Source organism: Pleurodeles waltl, chromosome 7, assembly GCF_031143425.1.
Source record: "Pleurodeles waltl isolate 20211129_DDA chromosome 7, aPleWal1.hap1.20221129, whole genome shotgun sequence".
Lineage (NCBI taxonomy): Eukaryota > Metazoa > Chordata > Amphibia > Caudata > Salamandridae > Pleurodeles > Pleurodeles waltl.
The window spans coordinates 266,401,666-266,428,992 of record NC_090446.1 but is presented as its reverse complement, the minus strand read 5'-3'; the positions used below and the strand labels follow the sequence as shown (position 1 = coordinate 266,428,992).

The 27,327-nt window shown below is 43.4% G+C and overlaps 1 protein-coding gene across 3 annotated transcripts in view; it reads right to left on the bottom strand.

Moving 5' to 3' along the window:
• The window catches only part of NFATC2 (nuclear factor of activated T cells 2), a 393,751-nt gene that overhangs the window by 348,939 nt on the left and 17,485 nt on the right, over nt 1-27,327 (bottom strand). The window contains exon 1 of one of the 3 annotated variants that reach the window (XM_069243634.1): nt 21,719-22,078. The exons of 1 other annotated variant lie outside the window; for it this stretch is intronic. In XM_069243634.1, coding sequence (XP_069099735.1) covers nt 21,719-21,848 — 130 coding nt within the window. In that variant the 5' untranslated portion in view covers nt 21,849-22,078. Of the gene's footprint in view, nt 1-21,718; nt 22,079-27,327 lie in introns of those variants that run through there. One more of the 3 variants, XM_069243633.1, reaches the window with a different exon arrangement.

Genomic DNA, 27,327 nt, shown 5'->3' with positions numbered 1-27,327 from the left:
ACTTTTTCAAGGCGCTTTTGGCCTTGAAACTTTAAATACTCATATTTCAGTTTCTCCTTATCTGTGTTGGATTATTTTGGTGTATTTTTGGTTACTACGTTTCTCTCAATTTTTCTAAATCGGTTTAGCAATTTTATTTGATTGTTTTGCTTACTTTCAATTTTTCGCGTTTCTTGAATGTAACACACATTTCTCTGAGGAATTGCTTGCTGCTTGTGCCATAGCTACAAGGAGTTGAGCGGAGTTTCATTGAGGCTTGTGTTGACCCCTAACCAGGCTATGTTTATTAGGTTTACAAAAAACGAATACTCTATTTTCTGGCACACATGGAAAGCTGTTTCAGTAAAAAAAAAAACAAGTGACCTTGTATTCTGTTTGCTGAGCAATGAAGACAAATGAAATTTTCAGTTGCATGCAGTGCTCTCCAAGAAAAAGGAAAGTGTTCTTGAGCCCGTTCAAGTGATAGGGTTTTGTTTAATGCCTGAGTGAGTCTCTTAATGAACCCTTAATTCACCTCCTAAATCTCTAATACATTTTTTAAAGGTTTTACTAGGAGTTACCACGAATGTTAGAGACTCCAAAGCAAGGCTAGATTAACCGTCAAGCAAAATAAGCATATGCTTAGGCCATGAAGAGAAGGGGGCACCACAGAAAGTTTTCACTATCGAATTCACCATGGACCATATGGTGAAAAACTGCAAATGTTGCAGCTGAACCAGGTTCAACAAAAAGGGGATCCCACAATAAATGAAAAAACAACATATATATATATATATATATATATATATATATATATATATATATATATATATATATATATATATAATAAAAAAAATATTAATAAAACAGTAATAATAGAGGTTAAGGATATATTCATCTTGGTAATACAGCAAAATTAGAATCTGGTAACTGCCACATTGTGTGAAGTTAAAAACATATAGATCTGTATGGCTCATCAGCTGACCAACTGTGCACTTCACAAGATGGATTTGACAGATTTGAAACAGCTACAAAGGAAATGTTACCAGATGTTGATTGCAAGGTAGCTCAAACTCGCACATGTATCAGAAAGAAGCTATCTAATGATTGAGATGCTGCACCAGAAGTATATCTGAACTCCAGAGATAACTTTTGTATCACCACCTTTTACATATTTATTGCAAACGTGAAACTGAGATGAGAAGAAGAGATATAAAGAGAGATTTTATTTTCTAATTGATGTGCCATAAAAAGTCACTTCGTCATCTACTTAAATTGAAAGGTATTCTCAGTGTTGTCAAAGCTGATTGATGCTTACCCAGAGTACTTGAACACTAATTTCTCAGCTGAGCTTAGCAGTTTCACTCATATGTGCGTCCTAAGTTCAGTGCAAGGTAAAATGTAAAAACAGTCATGCTGAACTTCATAAAATAATTGTAGAAGAACATATTGAGTGTGCCTTTCCAAATGTAGACATTTGCATTCATACATTTTTAGCATTAATGGTCACATTAATTAGCTGAGCGCTCATTTTCTCAGTTGCAGTATATTACAAATCCCCACAGAACAACTATGCAACAAGGCAGGCTGGATGCCTTATCTCTACTAAGTGTTAGACTTGGCACCCTTGGCATGGGTTCCCCTGTCTTTTTGCCTATGCCTCCTGTATTTTTGACTGTGTGCTGGATTTCATTTTTGCTGGTTTTGGTACTCTGGGCACCTTACCACTTCTGATCAGTGCTAAAGTGCAAGTGCTCCCTGTGTAATGGCTTATTAGATTTACTAGAGCTTGCCTCTTGTTAAGAAGTCTCAAGTACATCAAAGACTTCACCTGCCAGCCCCTTGAATCTCTTGCTGAGAACCCTGACTTGTCAGGAGGTGCCCACTCCAGTTCCTGGACACTTGGGAGTGAACTCTGGCATAAAGCAAGAAGAGACAGGCACACCTGCTCCAGACGATTCCAAAACTGGCTGTGCTGCCCAACTCCGCACCACTGCCTTCACCCAAAGCTGTGGGCCCTGCTGAAGTGCGTTGACCAGGACTGACACCACAAGCCTGGCACCGCTTCAACGCCTCTAAAGTCCCACAACATTGTGAGCCCCGAGTGTCATGCCACTGATGTCCATGACACCAGACTCCACTGTGGCACCTGTGGTCCCGTGATGTGGCCCTGACCCCAAGAGGTCGCCCATCACATCTTGACCCATTGGGCTCATCGACCCCGCTGGATCCTAAGGAGCCTGCGCTTTACTGCCGATGTTGCCTCACCTCCACTGCCTCCATAAGGTACCGACGCCTCACCTCCCCTGTGTAGCATTAAGGAACGGACAACTCAGCTCCTGCGTAGCAGTATGGAACTGATGGCACACCAGCTCCAGCAACACCTCAATTCCCTGACTCCATGCCACGTCTTTGACTCTCTTTCTAAGGTACTGTAACTGCAGTCTGTGCAACTCTGTGACTGGCACCGCACTCCCTCGCATGTGGCGTTGAACTCCATCACGATGCTGTGATAGCACTAGTTGTAACTAGTGTGTTTCTTAGTGGTTTATTGGGATTTAACCTTTTAAAATTCAGATCTTTGCTTTTGTATGTTAAATTTTTGTTGTTATGGTCTTGTTTTACTTAGATCAATATTAGTTATTTTTCTAAACTGTTGTGGTGTCCATTTGTAGTGTTTTCATTGTGTTACTGTTTGTGGGTAGAAATACTTAATGCAGTGCCTCTGAGATAAGCCTGACTGCTCGTGCCAAGCTACCAAGGGGGTGAGCAGGGATAATCTTAGGAGTGTGCTTAGAGTGACAGTCCCTGCTTGGACAGGATGTAAACTGACTGCCAACTAGAGACCCCATTTCTAACACTATGTATAGAAGCAAATGTGCCCTTTTTTAGCCCTCGCATTCACGATTAAAAGAAATGACCCCCACACCCTGAAAGAAAATGACTGGTTAGTGGGGGGCCATTGTTTTTAAGGGTGGGTGGAACTTGCGGAGTTGCCCTCTACGGAATTCCGTGAAGTTACATAAAAACTCTGCAAGATTCTGCTGACTTCTACAACTGAGTGGAATTTGGGCACGTCACACTGCTCAAAATGATTTTTAACATAGTAGCTTGCTCTGCGCTGTAAAATCAGCACGTATTGTACAATGCAGCATGTCAGAGGGCACTGCTTCTTTCTGCCGCTTGAGTAGATTTTCTACTCAAGCAGCAGCTTTCTCAAGGCAAACAGTTGTGACCTGCTGTGACGGCCCACGTGAAGAAATCTCACCGGAAGGTGTTTTAGCACTTGAAAATCATGCTAGGGGATCCAAATTCTCGCCTGCCAACTTAATGTCGGCAGGCCATGTGCAAGAAAAAACACATAGCAGTTGCCGGAGTTTTGCTGGAACTCCATGCAACAAGCAGAATGCGGAGTGGGCAAAACTATGTGAACTCTGCCGGCGGAGTGGAATATTTTGCCCACCCCTGATTGTTTTATGTTTTCAGAAACAAACTCCCTCTTTGGGAGTATGTTTCTGAAGAACCAAAAAGAATGATACGCTGCCAAACACTGCAGACTGTGGTGGCACAGAGATCACCACAGGTTAGGTGGCGATCTCCTAATTTAGCTGGCGACAGTCAGTTGGGGTTATAAGGGAGATGACCCCCGCCACCTTAGTGGATGGTGGGCTGTGCAGCAGGGTCTAAACCGGACCTAATGTTTGACTACGGAAGGTTAACCAGTGCAAGATTGCTCTTACCTAATGGCCTCAGACCCCAAACCGAGTTACCACCCGCCTTCTGAAACATCTGACGTTTACAGAGAGGCTAAGCTTTCAAACTGCAGGACTGGCCATCACAGAAATCCACTTTTGATGTTAAATGTGTGTATCACTAATGCCTAGTGCTAAGAAGATGCTGACAGAATTAGTGGCTAGAACAAATCATATTTGAGTTTCGAAGTGCATGCCAATTTTGAACGGAACTCCTGTTTTTTTATTTCGTTTTATTGGTTACTGGAAGAGTGGTTTCACTCATTAATGGTGGTACCTGGATGATGAAGATAATAGATTCACGTCTGCCCTGACACAGAATTCCTTTCATCTTACAGGCCTTTGATTGCTCAATATACCTTCAAACAGTGCCATGCTCCCCCCCCCCACCATGCAATAGCAAACTAAAATGTCAGCTTCAATCCTCTATATACCAAGACACAATGCCACCTAGCTTCCTTTCGTTTCATGCGAAGGCAACATACCACCTTCACTTCCTTCTACTTCATGAAATGGCACAACGCCACCTTCATTTCTTTCTAATGCACACATTGGCATAATGCCACATTTACTTCCTTGTCAGGCAAACAACGGCACAAGTCGCCTTTACCTTTTTCTACTGAACACCATGGCAGAACACTAGTTTGACACGCCTTCAATGCATGTTAAAGCACAATGCTGGCTTCGCCTTTGTTTAATGTGTACTGTGGCACAATGCTACCGTCGCAGCCTTCCAATGTATCATGTACCACATTCAAAGCTACCTTCACTTTCTTCTAATGCAGGTAGCGCCACATGTTTGCCTTTATGTCCTCATAATGCAAACCATGGCACAATGCCATTCAAAGGGGCTGTAACAGTTTGATGGCATCAATATTATACCACTCAAGTAATAAGGATTGTGAAAAACCCACGTGTTACACAAAAAGCAACTATAGCAAATGAGTCACAACCATCCAGCAGGAGAGTGGTAGGGGAGTAGTGTGTCTTCAGTGGTGTATCTTAGAGCACATCTCTCAAATACATGATAAAAGCATGGTGTGGTATGGTACTGCCATTCACAGACAGAATATTTTTCATCAAATGACATCTTCAATATGTCCACCAAATTAGCAGCAGACATGCAGCCTTACTGTAAAGCTTAAGTGATATGCTAACGACATGTGGAAATCGGATTTCAGCACATTTTTGCACCTTATACTAGAAAGGTATCGTGGTTTGTTTTGGTCGTATTAGAATGTTTTATTCTGTTACAAGTCAGAATTACAAAAGAGTGCCAAATTTCGTCTTTCATCTTGCTGATTTTTCTTGATATATTTGTATGCTTCATTTATATCTATTCGGATCTAGTAGTGTGTTTGAACACAAATGACATCCTACAGAACCTCCTTTTATATTCTCTGTACCCTAGCAAGTTTGTCACTTTGTTTACTTTACGAAATTCCCTCACATTGAGGCCAGAGAAAGGGAAGATAAACACCAGTCTCCACAAGGAATGGGTGGCAATTTGTCAGAAGACATTGTCTGACATTTAACCCCTATCTTTGAACGCAAATCAGATAAAAACACAATGTAAGGGCCCTTTTTATTGCTCATTCTCCTTCTGAACACCCTCAGGTTTTTTAAGAGGTTACTGCAGCATCTTCTGTACCCCTACTTCCAGCACCCCTGCTATCTCTGTCTATAAGATACCTTTATAACACACCATGTTCATCTTGTTCCATTGTACATTATAGCCTTAGAGCCCACTGTAGAGAGCTATACCTGCCATTAAAGGCCCGCTCCAGAGTTAAAAGTCTGAGCCGAAGGCGAGGGCCTCTAACAAGGGAGCAGGACTTTAATTGCTGGTATAGCCCAGCTAGGAAGGGCCATAAGGCTATTTTAACATTTTGCCACTAGAGGATACATTATTCTAAAAAATAAAACAAATCCCTCATGGAGCCTAAGGGGACTGAAATCCCCTCAGGCTTCATGAGGCCTTTGTTGATAGCTGTTGCTGTGATCAAAGAACATTGGAATATTGACGCTCTGGGCTTTTACCAGAAAGTAAAAGGCCTGAGCACTCCATTGTCTCCAATGGAGCTCACAACATTCCAATGTTCAAATATTAGCTAATGACACCTCTGCATCTATTGAATGAATTCTGTCACACAATGCAACCGCCACCTACTTCTAATTCACCTAATATCACACCAGTACTTTTGTTTCTTTTCAATCCATCACATAAATTTATTTACTACAATTTCATGTTTGTAGCTGTATTTAACTGCATCATTGCAATAACACAGAGCATACACAACCAGTAGAAGTAGTGCACGAAAATACACCAAGGACTCAGACCTTGATGTGACGCCCCCGTATACATTCATTAATTTGGTGGAAGGCTGGCTTACACTCCAATCTGAAAACTTACAAAAATTGTTGTTAGACCTGACAGCCTTAGGATGGTCACCCCTAACTTTTTGCCTGCCTCCCTCCGCTTTTCAGATACTGTTTTTGCTGGTTTTTAGACTCTGCGCACTTTACCACTGCTAACCAGTGCAAAAGTGCATAAAGTGCATATGCTCTCTCCCTTTAAACATGGTAACCGTGGATCACACCCAATTGGGCTATTTAATGTACTTATAAGTCCCTAGTAGAGTGCACTGTATGTGCCCAGGGCCTGTAGATTAAAAGCTACTAGTGGGCCTGCAGCACTTACTTTGCCACCCACTTAAGTAGCCCCTTAACCTTGTCTCAGGCCTGCCATTGCAAGGACTGTGTGTGCAGTTCCACTGCCATTTCGACTTTGCATTTAAAAGTTCTTGCCAAGCCTAAACCTCCCCTTTTTCCACATGTAAGTCACCCCTAAGGTGGGCCCTAGGTAATCCCTAGGGCAGGGTGCTCTGTAGGTAAAGGCAGGACATGTAGCTATGTAGTTTGCATGTGTTGGTAGAGTAAAACTCCTAAATCCATTTTTACACTACTTTGAGGCCTGCTCCCTTCATAGGCTAAAATTGGGGCGGCCTTCATACATTGTTTGAATGGTAGCTGCTGATCTGAAAGGAGTAGGAAGGTCATATTTAGTATGGCTAGAATGGCAATACAAAATCCTGCTGACTGGTAAAGTTGGATTTAATATTACTATTTTAGAAATGCCAATTTTAGAAAGTGAGCATTGCTCTGCACTTGAATCTTTCTGTGCCTTACAATCCACGTCTGGCTAGGTTTAGTTGACAGCTCCTTGTGCATTCACTCAGACACCCTCCACAGGATACTCAGCCTCACTTGCATACATCTGCATGTTGAATGGGTCTTCCTGGGCTGGGAGGGTGGAGGGCCTGCTCTCACACAAAGGACTGCCACTCCCCCAACTGGGACCCTGGCAGACAGGACTGAACTGAAAGGGGACATGGTGCACTTCTAAGCCACTCTTTGAAGTCTCCCCCACTTCAAAGGCACATTTGGGTATAAAAACAGGGCCTCTGCCCTACCATCTCAGACACTTCCTGGAGAAGAAACCTGAACCAGAACCTGCACCCTGACAAGAAGAACTGCCTGACTGCCCAATGGATTCACCTGACTGCTTTCAGAAGAGGACTACTGCCTTGCTGTTACCTTGCTGTCTTGATGCTATCTTGCTTTGCTGCAGAAGTGCTCTCCAAGGGCTTAGATAGAGCTTGCCTCCTGTTCCCTGAAGTCTGAGGACCAAAAAGACTTCTCTCCTGCAGCTGAAATCCCCGTGCAGCAAGATTCGACGCATCGCCATTCAAGAACGACACACAGCCTGCTCACTGTGAAAAATTCACTGCACAATGAGTACGGAACAACGCAGCCCGACTTCGTGACAGAAGATCTACTGCCCTACTGGATCAACGCAAACTGACTCAGAATGACACCGCCTGACTTCCTGAGAGGAATAGACGCATTGCCTGCCGTGCGGAAGAAAATTCCACACGTCGCCTACCAGAATCGACGCAGCCCCTGTGACTTCGCTCCGCAAGCCCAGGATTCCACGCATCGTCCCCGGGGCATCTGAAAATCCCAAAACCCAAAGAGGATCCAAGTCTGCGCTCCGGAAATCGACGCAACATCTTCCCCGCGTGGAAAATAATGACGCAAGTCTGTGTGTGAAGGAACAAAACCGACGCACACTCACGTTTTCCATGCATCTCCTCCTCTGCGGTCCTTTGTGAGGATTTTTTCAACTCAAACCAGGTACTTTGCCCTGCAAGAGACACTTGTTGTTTCTAGGAGAACTTAAGACACTTTTTATTGCTTTTACAGTAAGATTTTAACTCTAAGACACTTGATATCACTTTCAGTGATATCCCTACATTTGCTTATTTCATCTTTAATCGTTTTGACCTGCATTTATCCAGATAAATATTATATATTTTTCTAAACACTGTGTGGCGTATTTTTGTGGTGTTACATTGTGGTATTGTATGATTTATTGCACAAATACTTTACACATTGCACTCTGAAGTGTATGTGAATGTAATATCACAGATTTTTTCTAGCTGCAAATACAAATATGTAGCCTGACAGTCAATTAGGTCAGCATGATGGTAAAAAACAGACATTTACTTATTCAGTGTTCTACGTGACTGTTTATGGTCCATATTCGCTTTTGGAGTTTATTCCTCAGCTTGCACATATGTATTGAGAAATATCTTCCACCTACATTCTGTTGGAATATTAGCAATGAAGTAATTCTCAATCTGAGGTTTCTGCTTTTCTGTAGAACCTAGCTTTAGTTACAGAAATGTTAGTCCCACTGCATCTGCGAGCCAGTGTGCAATGCTGAGGGGTTTGAATGAAATTCTTCTTGTGATTGGTGACCAGTGTAGCTCCTTTCATATAGGGGTAATGTGATATATTCTGCTCTTGTTTAGGACCTGTGTAAGTGGTTGGATACACAATCATGCTGAGGGTTTTCACTTTGGTAGATACGATTGGCAGCATTGTCATCTCCAGAGACCAGGATGATATATTATCAGGATTTTTCCAGCGTCCATAAGCAAATATTTCAGTTCAGGAGGAGATAAGTTTAATATGTTTCTTTGGCATTCACTATTCTGCTGCCAGTAGGAACTTGCTGATTCCAAATGTCTTGAACCTCTATGGTCTTTTCCACTTTCTGGTGATATGAGTGTTCACATCCTAAATGTATCAGGTGAGCCTGAAGAAGTTCATAAGTTCAGGAAAATTGGATATGTACTCATTAAACGGGATGGGGGCAGTGGCATAACAAAGACCCCCCAGGCCCTGCAGAGTGGTGGGGGCCCTAATCTCCAGGGGGGGCCCTCAGCACAGTACCCTGGCCTGAGAGCTCCTGAGTGAGACAGGAAGGGTGCCCCATCATGCACTGTGCAGGGGACCCCTCAAGTTTTGTTTCGCCACTGGATGGGGGTGATTGTTGAGACCCTGACATGTACTTGATATGAGGTTGAAGGGCAGTATTATGACAAATTGGAATCTAGCTATCTGTAAAGTAGTACTTTACCCTCTCAAGGAATGTGCCCCGAGTCCCTGTGTCATACATAATTTGGGCTAGTAGCTTGGGGTCTACAGGGTCAAAGCTTCATGAAAGATCGAGTAGGAGTAGAGCAGAGACTCCATTAGCAGCAACAGAGTTCTTTAGATCATGTCAGATTCAGATTAATGCTGTCATCAATTCTGACATGTCTGAATCCTGCTTGCCTATATGTTAACAGTTTGTTTTGCTTGAAGGAGCATATGAGCTAGTAAAAATATGCCCTTTTGAAGACTTTACTGTGGTATATTTACACCAATTGTTGCTTTGTAGTGCACTAGATCACCCTAGTCAACTCCTTGCTTTTCTATTATTGTTCAAATATACATTTTATTCATGCCACTTGAGAACCCCACAGCTATTAAGGAGTTCATGATTTGTCTTATAGATATTGTAGAACAGGATTATATGCCAATGCTTTTGAAACGTGTTTAATGGCAAGGGTCTGTCAGCAGGTTGAAGAAGAAGTGGCTTGGTTGTATAATGTGGTGGCTCAGTTTGGAATGGCTGGCACAAGTGGGCTTTGTGAGGTGTTTTCGAGAGTGAGATTCAACGTCAGCATTTGCTAAGTAATCACAAAGTCCAAAAGAATATGTTAATGTTGTTGGAGTACTGGCAAGATTTCAAAACTAAGCAACAATTCTGAAGAGGTCTTTGTTTGGGCATGTAGCAACTAAGGTGAGTTCAGAGTAATAATATCTGTTGGCTTTCTTGGTGGAAGCCCTGTAGATTCTTGCTGCCTTTGAAGCTATTTTTTTTATCATTAACATTATCCATTTTCTCCATATTTTTTGAGGCATATGGTTTCCTTTTTTTAAAAGTTTTCCATCCAAATTAAACCATCACACCTCCCATTTGTGTATCGGAGGACACTATGTGCATCACTTCACCATATTGAGACCTGGGTTAATCACAGGTGGAATCCTTTAAGGTTATTGTCATGTACAAGGGGATGGAAGCAGTAAGATTTGCTTGGAAGGAAGTTAAGTAAAAATTCTTCCCGAATTTAGTAGATTTGGCTGTGGTAGGATCTACACTTTCAATAATCGGATTGCCATGGGGAGGTTAGGATTGAAATGAAGCATGTGGTGGCTGTTGCATTTTCCCCGTTGGATGCCGGGGTAATCTCTCGAGGTAGGTTAGCCAGGGTCAGTTGACTGCATTTTTGGTTGTTCAGGTGACTGACATTCCAGGTGATGTTAAGGGTAGTTCTAGCGTGGACAATGCAGACAGATATTAAGATATTGATGGATGTTTCAGTGGCCAGTATGACATCAGTGGTGCTGAGTAAAGTCTTGAGATAGGTTGGTCTATTTCTTCCATACCGCAAGGAAGTGACATCACTGGTTTTGCTCAGATGGGTGGGACTAATATACTAGGAAATGAGGGAGAGGTGTGGATAAAGAAGAGACTAAGAGATAATCTTAGAGTACACAGTTGAAAGATGGTGAAAAGAAGGGGTTGGTGATAAAACTGTATGAAGGAAAGGAAGGGTTGGGTAAAGGTCCTTTCTAGAGTAGGGACTTGAAAGACTTAGTAAGTTCTGTCTGACAAGTCTACATCTTTAAATATACGCTACCCTTCAGACAAGGTTGGCACGGAAATGAAAAATATTATTTATGGCGGATACATTTTTTTTTTTATTAGACACTTTTCCTGTGGCTGGTATAATAGCCACTCTTCCTGTTGTGTCCCCAGTGCACTTAACTCTGGTGATTGCCAAGCGATTTTGTTAATGACATTCCTTTCTCCTCCGTGGCAACCAATGTGCCATGGCTGTTACTAAAGCACGGTAAAATGAACGGGTAAAATGAAGACAGGCGATAAATCTGTGGGGCGTGCTCGCGCTCACACGCACTAGACAGTTTGGATTCATATAACAATGCGCTCCTAAAATATTATCATAGTATGTTGTGGCTTGCTTTGTCGCTGTGTGGCTGAAATGGAAATGGGCGCCATTTAGCGACAGCTTCTAGAGTACAGAAGAGAAGGTCGAAACCACACACGTAGTGAAACCAAGGCAGGCTAGTGCGTAAGTGAACTATCCCACAATTCCCTCAAAAAACATCCGGGGTGCAGAAATGGCCACCGAATTACTTAATGTATGATATCTTTAAGACAGCTCAGTTGGTTTAAGTCGAAGCATGTGGGTAAAAAAAGTTCTGAACATGATGAGCCTTACGTTTTTCTGGGGTCCTTCTAAATGCCACCAAAAATATGCAAGCAATACCTAGTTCCTAAACGGTTTACATCTTTGTTTGCGTTCCCCAGTGACATAGCAAGGGTATCATAAGTCCAAGGTCAAGCAAGGAAATGAAACCTGTTTGGTGCTTGGGTAACGAAATCTAGCAATTTTAAGGTTTAGGTGGGCCCTAAGATTTCTGAGCCCGGCGCAACTGCACCTGTCGTCCTCACTAAGGACATGGGGCGTGAAAGACAGTTTAGTGATAAGGTACTACTATGTTACTGGTTGCCGAGCTGTCATCCTATTTTTGATCGTTTATTCTATTTGCAAGCTGAACTGTGATAGGCCTAGACATAAGCAAACAGGCATTGGTCAAAAAAAGGATTCAGTGGACTGACAAGCCTACTGTCAAACCTGAAAGTTACATTTCTGGTTCCTCCCGATGTCAATTTAGCATTCTAAGTTAAACAAAGGAGTCGTGCATAAGCTGACACATATCATAAAACATAGAAACAATTGGGTGTATTTGCACAAATGGTCAGTGTTACAGATTGCTTCTGGTGTTTGCTATTCTCAGTTCTTGCCCCATCTGCTTGGAGAAAATCTTAATTTAACAGAATTCTCAGGGATATCTCACAGGGACACTCAGTGAGTTAAACACTCACTATTGTCACTTTTCAGAAGCTCAGAACCACAGTGTAAAGAGAAGCCGTCACTACGCATAAATCACAGGGTTCTGTTACGAGCTGTCACACACAATTTAGTGATTCTTCACCACAATTTTCACTTTGTAGCCTTTGCCCTATTTGAAGGGCCAGGGCGTAATATTTAGCCTCATAGTTTTGACTTTGTCTACCCCACATCTTCCTAGTCGTCATCCTATGCTTTCACTACCAACTATAAATCAGTCAGTCTTAAGTAATGTATTCTTACACAAAACTTTTTATAACACTGTTTTTGAGCCATGGATAATTGTTTGCACCATATTAAATCCAAAGTTTTGAGACCCACTTAGAGAAGGTCATGCTTTCCCAGGCATCACACATGTCTTGTTTTAGCTCATGCCCCCATATACCAACCTCCAGACTATAATGCTGCCTCATAACAAATACATCCGATCTGTTAATTTTCATGTAAGGTCAACAGACAAACATATCTTTGACACATACCATAAAGAGATCTTGTCTTACTTGAGGGTCCAGTTTGATGAATTGAGAAACGTGTGAATGGACCCATCATGGACATTTACTCTGGAGACTGGAGGCATATTTATCATAGATTGTGTTGCCCTTGTGCCAGGCAATGGAAAGTAGGGGCAACGCACAACCTAGACGAGATTTACCAAGCCACGCAAGGCCACATGGCCCTCTGGTGCTTGGAAAATCTAGAGTAATGTAAGGCAGTGCAAGTGGCTGCCTTGCATTACTTGGCCCTAGGCAAGCATTCCATGGCTGGAGCGTGAGTGCTCCCATGCTGCTACACATGGACTTTGGGGCATTCTCAGATTACAGGAGCAGGAACGCATCATATCTTGATAGACACGGCACATTCCTGCCCTATCCTTTTCTACGCAGTAAAGTGTCTTTGCATGAAAGTATAAGTATGATCCTGGATGGCTAGAATAGAATGAAACAGAGCCATTGTTTTCTGAGCCAAACTAAAAATAAAGGCAGTGGCTGGCGCAGTTTTCATCTTTAATTAGTACACTAATTAAAGTACATTAGTACATTAGTTCATGCTACGCTCTAAATGGACCTTCCTTAACCCTCCTCATAGGCATCAAGAGCTTCACTGGCAAGAAGTCAAGTGGTTAATCTCTGGAGATCTCACCACTGATGCCCTGTGGAGTAGTGTGCAACTTAGTTCTGACACTGTGTCTGCCAACCTATAGTATTTGTTTGGGAGTGTGCAGTTGATTTGAGTCCAATAACCAGGGCCACTGGAATTATACGGCAGAAAAAGATCAAATTATGTGGCAGAGTTGGATATGCGGTAAGAAAAGGCAAATTAAGCGACATAATGTGGCACATTTTGTGTCCATTACTTCATTATTTTGTCATTTTTGTCCACGTTAACAGTCTTAGCAAATGTTCACTTCATTAGTACCACTTTAACACTCCGATACGGCAATAAACTTCAGATAAAAGTGACTATTTGACCTTCGGGAAGGGCTTTCCACTGCATGGCAACACGTCGCTGTATTTTTAGTAACTCTTGATCTCCTTGAGCTAGAAACATTTGTTTTGTTACAATCTGCAAATTATACAGAAGAAGATGCATTATGTGCCACATGCATTATTGTGCAAAAAACGGAGTATCATAATTCCAGGCGCTTTGGAATTAATGCAGAGTTTTATTCTGTTGTAAAGATATAAGAGTTCGTTGCTACCACTGTGCTAAGTGAGCATAGTATATTTTTTATTTCCCAGTTCATCTGCAGGCTTTTTCGATGGACTCCCTATTTAACTCAAACCTAAATTGGCATCATGTGGATCTCTTAACTGTTGGCAGCAAAGTAATTGTCTGGCGGGCCAGCTGAGAATAATGACAGGTCACAGAAAGTATGCCAGTCATCCGTTATTCATTCATCTTTTTATGCATATTAGGGATGAACGTTAATTAAAACGCTATTTTAACTTCCAGTCCCTTCACTCAACCAGGCCTTTTTCGCCTTTTCACCAAATTTGACTTCCCTTCATTTATATAAATTCTTAACTATTACCGACTCCACACCTAGAAAGTGCATTTGTCGAAATTCACAAAAAATGAGTCCGTCTTACTCTTTTTCTTTTGAAGATGATGTAAGATTAAACCCCCCATTCCCTACTTAGGCCACCATTATGAGTAAACTTTGCCATCGCTGTGATACCTCAATTTTGGTATCAGCCTTACTGCAATGAGTGATCTTGATGTCACTTATGCATGTAATGCAGAAACAGTGCTTGCATAAATTTTTCCCTACTTAAAAATGCAAAATTAGGCACAACATTTTGTTGGTACTAATAATTACATATTTCCCATACTAGGAATTGGTACTGATTTTAAGGCAGTAAAACCACTTTCACGTGAATCAAAACGTCATGCTAAAGGCACATAAAACACATTTAGAATTCTTTTTCATCTCCTGACAGACTTTAAGGAACTGATTTAGATATTGGTAGACAAGTTGTTCGGTCATAACGGTGACAGATATCCTGTACGCCGAAATCTAAATCCCAATACATCCTAGGGGATGTAAATGTCGGTGGATGGGTTATACGCCACCCTTGAGATGGAGTATATCATCCGCCTATATCTAAATCAGGCCCCAAATATTGTACTTAATATACATTGAAGAGGCTCAACGAATAACTAGTGATTACTCATGCAGCAATGTTGTGCTATGGTAGACCCAAACACCTACACATGATTGTGGCAGGGAATATCGAAAACAAAAAATCGATGGGTCACAATATCTTGACCAGAATACTGAGGGAGAAAATATTGAAGAGGTGAGTGCACAGAGGGGAGCATGGATTTAATATTTTTAACTTCACATCTACGTACTTTGAGTATATATATATATATATATAGATATATATATATATATATATACACACACACACACCAAGGTATATATATATGTATATGTGGAGTTGGCAATGGAAAATCTCCAGACTCTGACCTTTCGATATTTTGTCCATCAACATTCTTGTCACAGTATTGTAACCCATTAATATTCTGGCTTCAATATTCTTAGTTCGCACCCGAAATGTTTGCCAAGAAATAATATATTTCGACAGATGATTATTGATAACTTTGTGTAACTTCCAAGTACACAGCTAGAAGGAAAGGCTCAGCACTTTTCGGGTAAACCGAAATTATGAGCAATATGTTATACTGTTTTTCAAGAACATTGCAACTTGTCAATAAATTTTGTAGACCTTTAGGAAATGTGCCAGAAGAAAAAAAAACAGTAAATAGTTACGTATAAAACTGGCGAATGGAGAGCAGAATCTGGGGGTGGTAGTTGGCACAGACAATAATTCATAGTTAGCATCAACGCACATTCTTTCTTTGTTACCAAATAAAGGAAATTAAGGTGGGTTAAAATAAAAGAGTTTTCTTTTCATGCCATGAGGTGAGTGTTCAGAGCTTAATTGAAACAGAGAAGCAAGGGGCATGCAGAAGAACGCAGATTTGCTGGAGGAGAGCACTACTGCAAGAATATAAAGAGCTCAAATGATCTGTATCCTGATTCTGGGCATTGAGGTTTGGTGGTAGCGAGAAGGCACTGGATTGTGGACAGAAGAAGAACTTTGGCATGGATGTAGTTGCAGATGTGATCTGCCATGTAAATAGGTGCCAGGTATCAAGTGCTTGGTAGGCCATAGTTAGAAACATACACAGGGTATTGATGTGGGCTTCGATTCAGTCTATCTGGTGGCAGGAATGGTCCAAGGGAATATGAACAGTGCACAAATAGTGCACTAGTTGACTGAGATTTGTGAGGTCAGTTGATGTAATGGCTGTTACAGTAAATGTGTTTGTTTATAACTAGAATGTTAAAGCTTTTGGTTGGTTGAAAAAAAGGGGGCGATGACGGCTTGTATTTATGTTGAAGGAATGAGAGTGTGAAACAGCTGAGTCTAGATGATGATGTTACCCCTTTAATTTGAGATTTGAGTGACCCCATGATGTTCTGGTGTGATGGCAAGGGGCTGGGGATGTCAGCAGTCATAGAGATAGGGGTAGCTCTGAGGTAGAGTGAAGGACAAACTCAAGCGCAAACTCCAAAGAATCCAGAACACAGCTTCACGCCTCATCCTGGACCTCCCCCGCCATGAACACATCTCACCACACCTCAAATCCCTTCACTGGCTCCCCATAGACAAAAGGATCACCTTCAAAATCCTCGTCCATGCACACAAATCCCTCCACAACACCGGCCCATCCTCCCTCAACGATAGAATAAACTTCCACATCCCCACCCGCCACCTCCGATCAGCCAACCTCGCACTCGCCACAGTCCCCCGCATCCAACACACCACCACAGGGGGCAGATCCTTCTCATATCTCGCCCAAAAGGCCTGGAACTCCCTCCCCACCAACTTCCGCAAGACCCAAGACCTCCTGCTCTTCAGAAAAACCCCCAAGACATGGCTATTCGAACAGTGATCGAACCCCCACCAGTGCCTTGAGACCCTCACGGATGAGTAGCGTGCTATACAAATTTTTTTGATTGATTGATTGATTGAAGGAAACGTAGACAACATTGGTTTGTCCCAGCTTTTCATGAGAATCAGACGGGCATCCAGTGGCAGATCGAGCTGCATGCAATTAATGAGTTTTCCTATGACAGGAGTAAAGATGGGGTGAAAAGAGGTAGATGTAAAGTGAGCAATAAGGATATGCACCAGAATTCATGGTTAGAGAGTTGGTGGACTACAAGCAATTTTAGAAGGAGAAATCAGAAAGATAGTAGGAGAATGAGACTGGGGGGGGGGGGAATATTTACAAAATAATGACGCAGCCCGGTGCAGCAAGCCATCTTGCGGCACCAGGCTGCACCATTACTAAAGTGCAGGGATGCACTGTATTCACAGCAGTACAACACATCCCTGTATTTTCCACAATGCTGACACACAATTGGCAGTCTACTGCAAACGCAGGCACCCTTGCACCATATTGCAACGATGCCTGGTTGCAGAGGTAATTATTTATGTGCAGGAAGAGAAGGCCTCCTGCATATAAACATTCATTAATGGTGTTTTCCTCCTTGTATGTGTGCTGCAGAATACAGAACACATTGAAAGAGGAAAAAATAAGGTGAAATCAAGATATTTCTTCTTGTTGAGCCACATTTATGCCACCCCTGGGATGGAGTAGGAATCTGACACATTCCCAGCCTTGCGATAGTGAAAAGGCTGAGAACCCACTTTCCTATAGAATTTTTGAACGTGCTGATAATACTTTGAGATTAATACTCCAAGTCAGGTTGGTGAGTACAAGTCTGTTTATTATTGTTCTGTTTAGGCCTGGAGATCTTGATGGAGGTCATTAGCCTTGAAAAAGACCCAGGTGAATCCCCCACTAGGGGGCGAAACAAGTGTCGGCTGTCTGATTTGAAACCTACAAGCCTTCTTAAAAACGACATCTGCAAGCTGCTTAGATCTCCAGGCCTAAAAGGACAATAATTGATTTAGCTACTGCTTTTAAAAGATTAAGGACCTGATTTTGAGTGCCCAGAATTGTGGTTCCCCCGCAAACATCTGTTTGCCCATGCTCCACAGCTATAATTGATGCAGTATTTATCATACCCGAGTTGAATTTCCAGAGGTTGAGCCTGCTGGAATTTAAAAGGAGAAAAAGTCCCCGTAACTACCAGGACATGTAGATTTTAGTGTAGAAAGCACCAAAATCGGAATATTATTCCTAATTACTAGGAAAAAAAACGTGGAATGGGTGTTACTTATCACACCCCATACATTTTGAAACCCAGAAGGTCGGATTTTTTTATCTGGTGCGCTAAATAATGACTACACAACCAACGCACTTCCAAATAAGTCCTATGGTGTTTTCAACTTTGTTTGTATAAGGTGACCCACTTCATTGAACATTTTAAGCTTTGTATGTAAGAGATTACAGACATAGAAAGCATTTGTTTCGAGCAGCATCATACCAAACAAAAACAAATGCAATACTTTCTGGAACTGAGCCACCAAACCTGTTGTACCACCTACAGCACACCTGCTGGAAACCATAACCAAAGAAGATTGAAATCTAAAGACATGTTTGCTTTGCACAGTCAGACGCTGATATAAGCCGATTTGATGAATCTGTGAAGGCAGGAAATTTTACAAAGGCTACTTTGCCTCCTGATGAAGCCTTAAGCCAAGTAAAAAGGTGAAAAACATAAATCATCGGTTAGTACTTAAAGCAGGGCAGATCATATGCAGGAATGTTGTTGTTATGCGTATTTACAGTAGGAGAAAACCACTTAACGAGCCTTCTTTTACTCAATGTGACTATCCCGCCCTATTGTAGGTAGCAAGGACTTGGAGGTTATGTACATACCATTCACCTAATAATAGTGAAGTCTCAGATATACCGATTAAGGGCCTTTTCTGGGAACCGACTATGCCCTGGATCAGGTGCTAATGGGAATTGTGTGTCCAAATTTCAGATCGAGTTTTGAAGAATTTATCAAACATATGCAATTTCGCCCCTTATTATTTTACCAAGAACAAAACACGGTGTAATATGGTCTGGAACAGCTGTTTCAACAGAGGGAAAAATCTGTAGTATAATTTTGCAAAAGCAAACAAAAACAGAGGTTATCCCTCATTAGGAGTAAACAAACTTGGAATCACTCACTCTCCTAGGGGATAAAGGAGGTCTCAGAAGTATGGGCGCAGATTGCGGAGCAGATACCGATACCCTGGCACAATGCTCAATTTGAGCCTGTGGTTTCCGGTGTGGGGCACCAGCACTTCTTTTTGAGGGCCGGCAATTATTGTACTACATAAGGCGTTTACTGCAAGCAAAAGACACATATGGGTAAGATGGAGGAAGAGAAAAACGAAAAAGCAACACAAAGGGAGAAAGCAGAAACCTGCAAGAGTGAGCTCAAGGGGCTGAGAGTGGCTGTAAGTGGTTTAAAGAGGCCCGAAATGGCTTTAGGATTATGCTGCCTCAGTTTCCTGTGCTCACACATTTAATTGGAGCAGCTGCGTGTTTCAAAGGAGAACTTTGGGCACTGGCACTTTTTATTTGCAAATTAAGCACTGCCATGGCATCTGACAAACTTTCAGGTTAAGAAAATGTGGATCTTGCCTCAATTTGTTAGTGCGCAAGGGAGGCCCTCAAGAAAAATTGAGTCCCTCCTTTTTGTGCAAATAAGTGAATTCCCAATTCCAGCAGGTGTACATGAAATACAGCATAAAAGTGTAATCAAACACAAGGTGGATGGAGTAAGAAAACAACAGTTTCAGAAAACACCTTCAAGGTAAAATAAATATGTGGACACAATGCGATAATGCGCTTAATACAAGTTTGCATTATGTATGCATACACTCAGATATATGTTAAGCATGTGTTGGAAGATGCACCCTAGAGGTCCCAGGAAAATAACAATAATTTTTAATATTTGAAGTATAAAGAGGCTAATCGGTGAATAGTGAACTAGAGAAAAAAACGTGCTTGGTCTGCAGAGTGATTAACAAAAGAATTGAAAAATCAGACAGCGTGAAAACGAGCCCATAAGACCAGAAGCAAATTAACTTCAAGCCAAATTTATCAACACTTTGCGAAGTGCAAAGTCTCCAAAAGTGCGGCAAACAGGTGCCAAGAGTTGATCTGGGATTTACTTAACAGTGCATAACCTGTTTTGCGCTGAACAGTAGAGCTAAGCTAAACAAAATAGTGTTCTGCGCTGCATTGCGCTAAATTGCTTCTAGGGGCATCCCATGTGTGGTACATGTGTGTTCCCATGCAGTCACCCATGGAGTTTGATGCAAGTCGTATCTACTAACATGTAAATAGGGTTGTGCAGCAAAAGGTTAAGCCACCTCTAGATAGGTTTTGAACTTTCAATGCGTGTTGCACTGTACAGCACATGTACAAGGTGGGAACAGTTTTAAAGCATGCCTTAGCATAGTATTTTTCATAGAAAGGTACCCTTCCAGTACAAATCCTATGCACGGCTCACAAACACACACCTTAGCACTGTGTGGGAGTGGGTGAGTGTGCGTGTGTCTGAGTGTGTGAGAGAAAGTAGACTGCCACAAAGCATGACAGTGCTTGGGAAAACAGAAGTAGCAGCATTATAGCTTGGAATGTATGGTGCTGTCCTGTGCTCCCGCAGCCAGTGGTGCAACATTAGCCCCCGAGGTGCGGAAGGGCCCCCGAGCCCCAGCGGTCCTCCTCAGCACTGCCTGAAGTGTGTACGGGCTGGACGGGCCTGGCCTGAGAGATCCTGACTGGGTCCAAGGGAAGGGGGGGCCGCACCTCCATATACTCCGCAGTGAGGGGGGCTCAAGTTTCGGTAAGCCACTTCACGCAGCAACTTTCGTGAAACAATAGTAAATGTTCCCTTTGATTTGCATGCAGAGATTCCATACAACAAAACAGATATCAGTATGTCAAATTTGGTTCACATGTATTTAGATTCTGTTCGTTGATCCACCTCTTTACAATGCGAATATTAAACAGTGTTTCCACTAATCATTGTCCTTTAGATGTGTTTAAAGGAACCATTGTTTACTTTTACCGTTTTACCACAGAAGAGGCATTATGGACAGGTCTTTAACAACAATTTTAGCCTTTGCCCGAGGGCACCTGGCCCAGAAGCCTGATTGCTCAAGGGGCAGAGATTGCTTGGACTGGCAGCTGAATGAGCGCACAATCATTAATAACTTTGGGCAATGTGAAAAATGCCATCAGAACCGTGTGGGAGAGAAATTAATTTTGTCTGCATTTCATTCCAAAGTTGCTGCTGCCTTTCGAAAGAAATCCGGAGAAAGATGAGAGTAAAACGAGTCACACCTTTTCTTACGAATTCTATGAAGTATTGAGGGAGAGCAGGGGGTTGAGAGAGAGAGAGAAAGAAAGGGGAACACGTGAAAAGAAGCAAAAGAGAGCTATACAAACATGTGGGGGAGAGGGGAAGAGAGGAAAGACTCTAATGATAGTGATAAGGGGTTAGCGAGAAAAATGTAAACAGAAAGAGAACAGAAAATATGAAATGAGGCAGAAATAAACAGCTAAAGACAAAGTTGGAAGAGGGAAGAAAGTAATATGGAATGAAGGAGCTTGAGAAGAAAGAAAGAAAAAAGAAAGAAAGAAAAAGAAAGAAAGAAAGAACAGGGAAGAGAGAAAGAGAAACAGACAAACGAAAGAAAAGAAAACTTGAGAGCACAAGAGAGCAAACTAAAAAGGGAAAGAAGAAGAGAAACAGAGTGCCAGAATGAAGGAGTGCCAGTGATATAAGTAGAATGGTAGAAAACGGTGAGCGAAACAAAGTGTGGCTGAAAGGAGCTAGCGAAAAATAAAACAAAATCGTGGGGTGACGTATAAAATATGCTTATCTTGGTACCTTTGTTATTTACGTCATGCTACATAAGTGCCCCCATTGCAGAAATTAAGTTATACTAACTTTCACTTGAAAAGGGGAAACTCTTATTTACACTAAGCAACATAAATACGGTCTCAAACCGCCACACGGTGTGCTTATTATTACATTTGAGCAAACCTGTCACGTGACCGGTAGATTCTGGTAGGAAAAGACAGGAGATGCTGACAAACCTTCTGGAGGGCTCAGATAGTTATAATCAAATAACATTGAGAAGTCGAGTTCATCCTCGGGGCTGACAGTGGGGTGCGTGTTGGGGTCACCCGGAAGGTTAAGATCAGAATCCTTCTGACAGCAGCTCATCCTTGTAACGGAGAAGAAACACACGTGCGCTCTCCTTTCAACACCAAGGTTAAATTAAAAAAAAAATCATCAAAATCGGAAGTAAAACAATTCCAACAACACCATCGTGCAATGTGGGGATACGATCCTTAGGGCTGCCGGGCAGAACATAGTGAATTCAGCGCAGGCAGGGTTGAAGGGACAGGCTCTCTTCTCGCCAGCCGTGCCCCAGTGCAGCCTCAGTGTCAGTCATGGGAGTGTGAAGCGAAGAGTAGCAACTTCCTGCTCTGAGGCCACCTGCAGCAGCCCCAGCTGTGACGGGGGCGTGGTCCGGCTGGAGCAGGAACCACAGCCTACAGTGACAGGCACGCGCCTACTAATGAGCGCGAGCAGCGCTGTCACCTCCTCGCGCACACTGATGGGGCACAAAGAGTCAACATGTGTCTGACTAACTGGTGAATAAAAACAAACATTGATAAAGCCAATAGGTCTCGTCTAGCGAGAGGGATTGGTTTTGCATAGTGTATTGCCATATTGTATACCAGTGTTGCTGCTGTTCAGCGTGGGTAAAAGTTAGTGGCATGGAGTGTCCTAGAATGAAGTGGGGGAGTAAACTGTTGTTGACTGGATGTGCTTGAGTAGAGTTATGTAGAGTAAATTAGTGTTATAGAGTTGAGTAGAATTCACTGAATGAGTGTCAGAGAGTGTTGTAGAGTGCAGTTTCGCAGAGTGGAGTAACGTAGAGAGGGTGGCCTAGAGTGAAGTCGAGTGGGGTGGAATATGTTGGAATGGGCTGGAGTGAACTGAAGCAGTGGATTGGATTGAAATAGATCGGGGTGGATTGAATTGGGGTACAGTGGGTTGGATTGAGTGGAGTTGGGTGAATGGAGTGGGTGGACTAGAAGTGGTGTATTAGATTTGAGTCAGTGGATTGATATGGGGTGAGGTGGACTGGATGGGAGTGGGGGAAATTGGAGTGGGTGGATTAGATTGGAGTGGATAGATTAGATTAGAGCAATAGGACTGGGGTGAGGTGGATTGGATTGCATGGAGGAATTGGATTATAGTGGTGTGGTTTGGAGTGGGGTGAATTGGGGTAGAGTGAGGCGGATTAGACTGGCTGGAGTGGGGTGGATTGGACTGGAATTGGGGGGTGAACTGGACTGGACTGGAGGGTTGTGGATTGGATTGAAGTGGGATGGATTGGATTGCAGTGGATTGGATTGGAGTGGAATGGAGTGGGTGGATTGGATTAGAGTGGCGTGGATTGGACTGGAGTGGGATGGATTGGACTGGCGTCATTTAGAATGGAGTGGATTATATTGGAGTGGATTGGATTGGAGTGGAGTCGGCTTGATGGATTGGATTGAGTGGGGTGGACTAAACTGGAGTGGGTGTGGATTGGGTTGGGGAGAGTTCTGTGGATTGGAGTAGAGTGGGATGGATTGGAGTGGGATGAGGTGGATTGAGGGGATGGACTGGAGTGGGGTTGTGGTGGTGTGATGGACTGGAGTGGGGTTGTGGTGGACTGGGTGGGGTGGATGAGATTGGAGTGGGTGGATTGGATTGGATTGGATTCGACTAGGGCAGTGGTCTTCAAACTTCAAACTTTTAATGGCGCGCCCCCCCCAGTTGAAAAATGAAAATCATTGGGCCCCCTTCAGAATTTTTCATAATTATTTTGGAAAGATGGCAATGTTTAAATATGTCTAAATCTATTCAAACATTGCAGTTAGGTACTGTTACCTTTTCAAAACTGCAGGAACATGCTTCTGCTCAAAACGAAGGCATGTTATCTGTATAATATTTATTTTTGCCAGAGCTTGGCGCCACCCCTGGGATCACTTGAGGCCCTCCTAGGGGGGCCCGCCCCCCAGTTTGAAGACCTCGGGACTAAGGTGTCTGGGTGGGGTGGACTGGTGGGGTGAGATGATTAGATTGGGGTGAGTGGGTTGGATTGGCATGAGGTGGGTGGAGTGGGGTGGATTGCATTGAGGTGGGATGAATTGGAGTAGGGTGAAATGGGTTGAGTGGGGAGGATTGGGGTGGGGTGGGTGGAATGGAATGAGGTGAAATGAAGGGAGTGAGGTTGAATTAATTGATTGGGGTAGATTGGAGTGGGGTGGATTAGGGTGGGGGAATTTGATTGGAGTGTGGTGGAGTGGCTTGAGTGGGTGGATTAGATTGGGGTGGCTGGGGTAAATTGGATGGGGTGGGTGGACTAGATAGGGGTGGGGTGGATTGGATTGAGGTGGGATGGGTAGGGTGAACTGGAGTGGGATAGATTGGATTGTGTTGGATTGGGGTGGATTGGATTGATGTGGGGTGGAATGGATTGGGGTGAGGCGGATTGGGTTGGAGTGGAGTAGATTGGAAGGGGCTGGAGTGGAGTGAATTGGATTAATGTGGGGTGGATTGGACTGGGATTATGGTCAACTGGAGTGGGGTGTATTGGGACAGAGTGGGTGGATTTGGGTGAGGTGGATTAGATTGGATCGGCCGGATTGGAATGTAGGTGGACTGGAGTTGGCGGACTGGAGTGGGGCGACTGTTTTGGATTGAAGTGGGGAAGATTGGAGTGGGGCAGACTGGAGTGGAGTAGATTGGAGAAGATTAGAATGGGGTGGATTGGAGTGGGGCACATTTGGGTGGGGTGGAATGTTCTGGATTGGAGTGAGGTGGAATGTTTTGTATTTTAGTGGGGCAAAGTATTTTGGATTGGAGTGTGGTGGACTGTTTTGGATTGGAGTGGGGCAGATCGTTTTGGACTGGAGTGGGTTAGATTGGATTTGGTTGGGGTGGATCGAGGTGAGGTGGACTGGAGTGATGTGGATTAGATTGGATCGGAATAGATTGGATTGGGCTGGATTGGTGGATTGGATTGTTGTGGGGTGGATTGGACTGGAGTGGATTGTGGTGAACTGGAGTGAGGTGAATTGGTATTGAGTGGGTGGATTGGGGTGCAGTGGATTGGACTGGGGCAGATTGGAGCGGGCTGATTGTTTTGGAATGGAGTGGATAGACTGAAGTGAGGCAGAGTATAGCAGATTGGAGAGGGGCGGATTGTTTTAGATTGGAGTACATCAGATTGAAATGGGGCAGCTTTTTTGGATTGGAGGTGGGTGTGGTGAACTTGAGTAGGGTCAATTGAGATGGAGTGGGTGGACTGGGGTGAGGTGGGTTGGATTAGATTGGAGAGGATTGAAGTGGGGCAGACTGGAGTGGGGCAGACTGGAGTGGGGTAGATTGTTTTGGATTGGAATAGGCAGATTGGAGTGGGGCAGATTCGAGTGTAAAAGATTAGAGGGAGGTGGATGCAAGTGGAGCAAATTGGAGTGGGGCAGATTGTTCTCGTTGGGGCGGATTGGAGTGGGATGGATTGTTTTGGAATGTAGTGGGGCAGACTGTTTTGGACTGGAATAGGGCAGACTGTTTTGAATTGGAGTGGGGCAGATTGGTGTGGGACAGATTGGTGTGGAGCACATTGGATTGTGGCAGGTGGTTTTGGATGGGAGTGGGGTGGATTGGATTGGGGTGGATTGGGGTGGAAGGGGTAGACTGCATTGGGGTGAGGTGGACTGGGGTGAGGTAAATTGGACTACATTGGGATGGATTTGATTGGGCTTGGTTGGGGTGAATTGGATTGGTTTGGGGCGGACTGAATTGGAGTGAGGTGGATTGTGGTGTATTGGAGTGGGGTGAATTGGGCTGGAGTGGGTAGGTTGGGGTGAGGTGGATTGGATGGGATTGTGGTGGATTGGAGGGGGGTCAGATTGGACTGGGGCAGATTGGAGTGAGGCAGATTGGAGTGGGGCGGATTTGAGTTGGGCAGATTGTTTTGAATTGAGTGAGGCATGCTGGAGTGGGATGGACTGAAGTGGGGCTGATTGTTCTGAATTGGAGTGGGGGAGTTCAGTTGGGGCAAACTGGTGTGGAGCAGATTGGAGTGTTGCAGATTGAAGTGAGATGGGCTGAAATGGGGCTGACTGTTTTGGATTGAAGTGGGGCAGATTGGAGTGGTGCGGACTGGAGTGGACAGATTGTTTTGGATGGGAGTGCGACAGATTGGAGAGGGTTGAATTGTTTTGGATTGCAGTGGGGAAGATTGGAGTGCTACAGACTGTTTTGGATTGGAGTGGGGCAGAATGTTCTTAATTTGAGTGGGGCAGATTGGAGTGAGGCAGGTTGTTTTGGACTGGAGTGGGTAAGATTTGATTGGGACAGGTTGTTCTGAATTGAAGTGGGGCATATTGTTTGAGATTGGGTTAGAGCAGTTTGGCGGGTGTAAGATTGTAGTGGGGTGGGTTGGGAGGGCTGGAGTGTGGTGGATTGCATTGAGGTGAGTGGTTTGGATAAGAGTGGGGTAGATTGAATTGGTGTGGGGTGGACTGTATCGAGTGGGGTGGATTGGTGTGTGGTGAGGTGGGTGGATTGGTGCGGTTTGAAGTGGGGTGGTTTGACGTGTACTACATGATTAAGTGTTAAAGCATAATTTCAGAAATTACACATAAGAAAGAGACAAAGCTGCTTTGAATATTTAGAACAAGATAATCGGCATCTTTTGAGAACAGTGGCAAAGAGCAAAAACAAAAGAAAACATGAGTGCCAAATGATAAAAGAAGACTTGTCAAAATAAAAGAAAATGAACTATAGAAAATAAATCTTTGCAATTTTGTATATCCTGCTGAGTACTTTATTGCCAGTCATTTGCCTTCTGTTAGCGTGGACCTAAAAGTTAATAAAAAGAACAAAACAGTACCTCAATCACGTAGGGAGCAGCAGGCGATCACAGATTAAGTTGAATTAATCTGTGCTTGGTCCCTACTCCACTGTAAATAATGGATGTCACGTTTGAAGTGCACTGGTCAATTAAAAGAGTGCAAAGAAGAAGGGCACTGATGCCAACAAATGGTAACCAACAGATGGGCTGCAAGCCCTTTTTTGTACAAGACTCTCACAACCAAGATGCATGCATTTGCAGACTCGACCCTACCAACCAGACCTCGCGGAATCCTCCCTGCAGTACAGGAGTGTGACCGTCCATGTTACAGCAAGTTAATTGTCACTAGGGCTTCCTGAAATGAGATTGTTGCTGGGGTTTACAATTCACCAAACATCAGATAGGTGAGGGTTTCCTCACTGCCTGGGTCAGTGGTTTCTCCTCGCACCATATCCATAGCCACTTTCCCAGCCTACCTCTACCACTAGGTAATTACAGCAGATACAGCGAGTGCTTTAGATAAGATAGAGAGAAAAGGAGAGAAAGAAATGAGAGAGAAGCAATGGAGTAGTGCTGGTTTGAACAGTTTCCCTACTTTAGGGTACCAGTTCATCCTCCTTGTAGTTTGTAATTTGGCAAGGTTCAGGAAGATTGTTTTGCAGGCAGCCATTTTGGAAATGTTTCAGTGCAATGAAACCTTTCCATATTGCTTGCTGGCAAAACAGTTTCTCTGCAGTGCCTTAAATAGTCTTGCAGAGAGGTTGCGGTTCATTGACCATA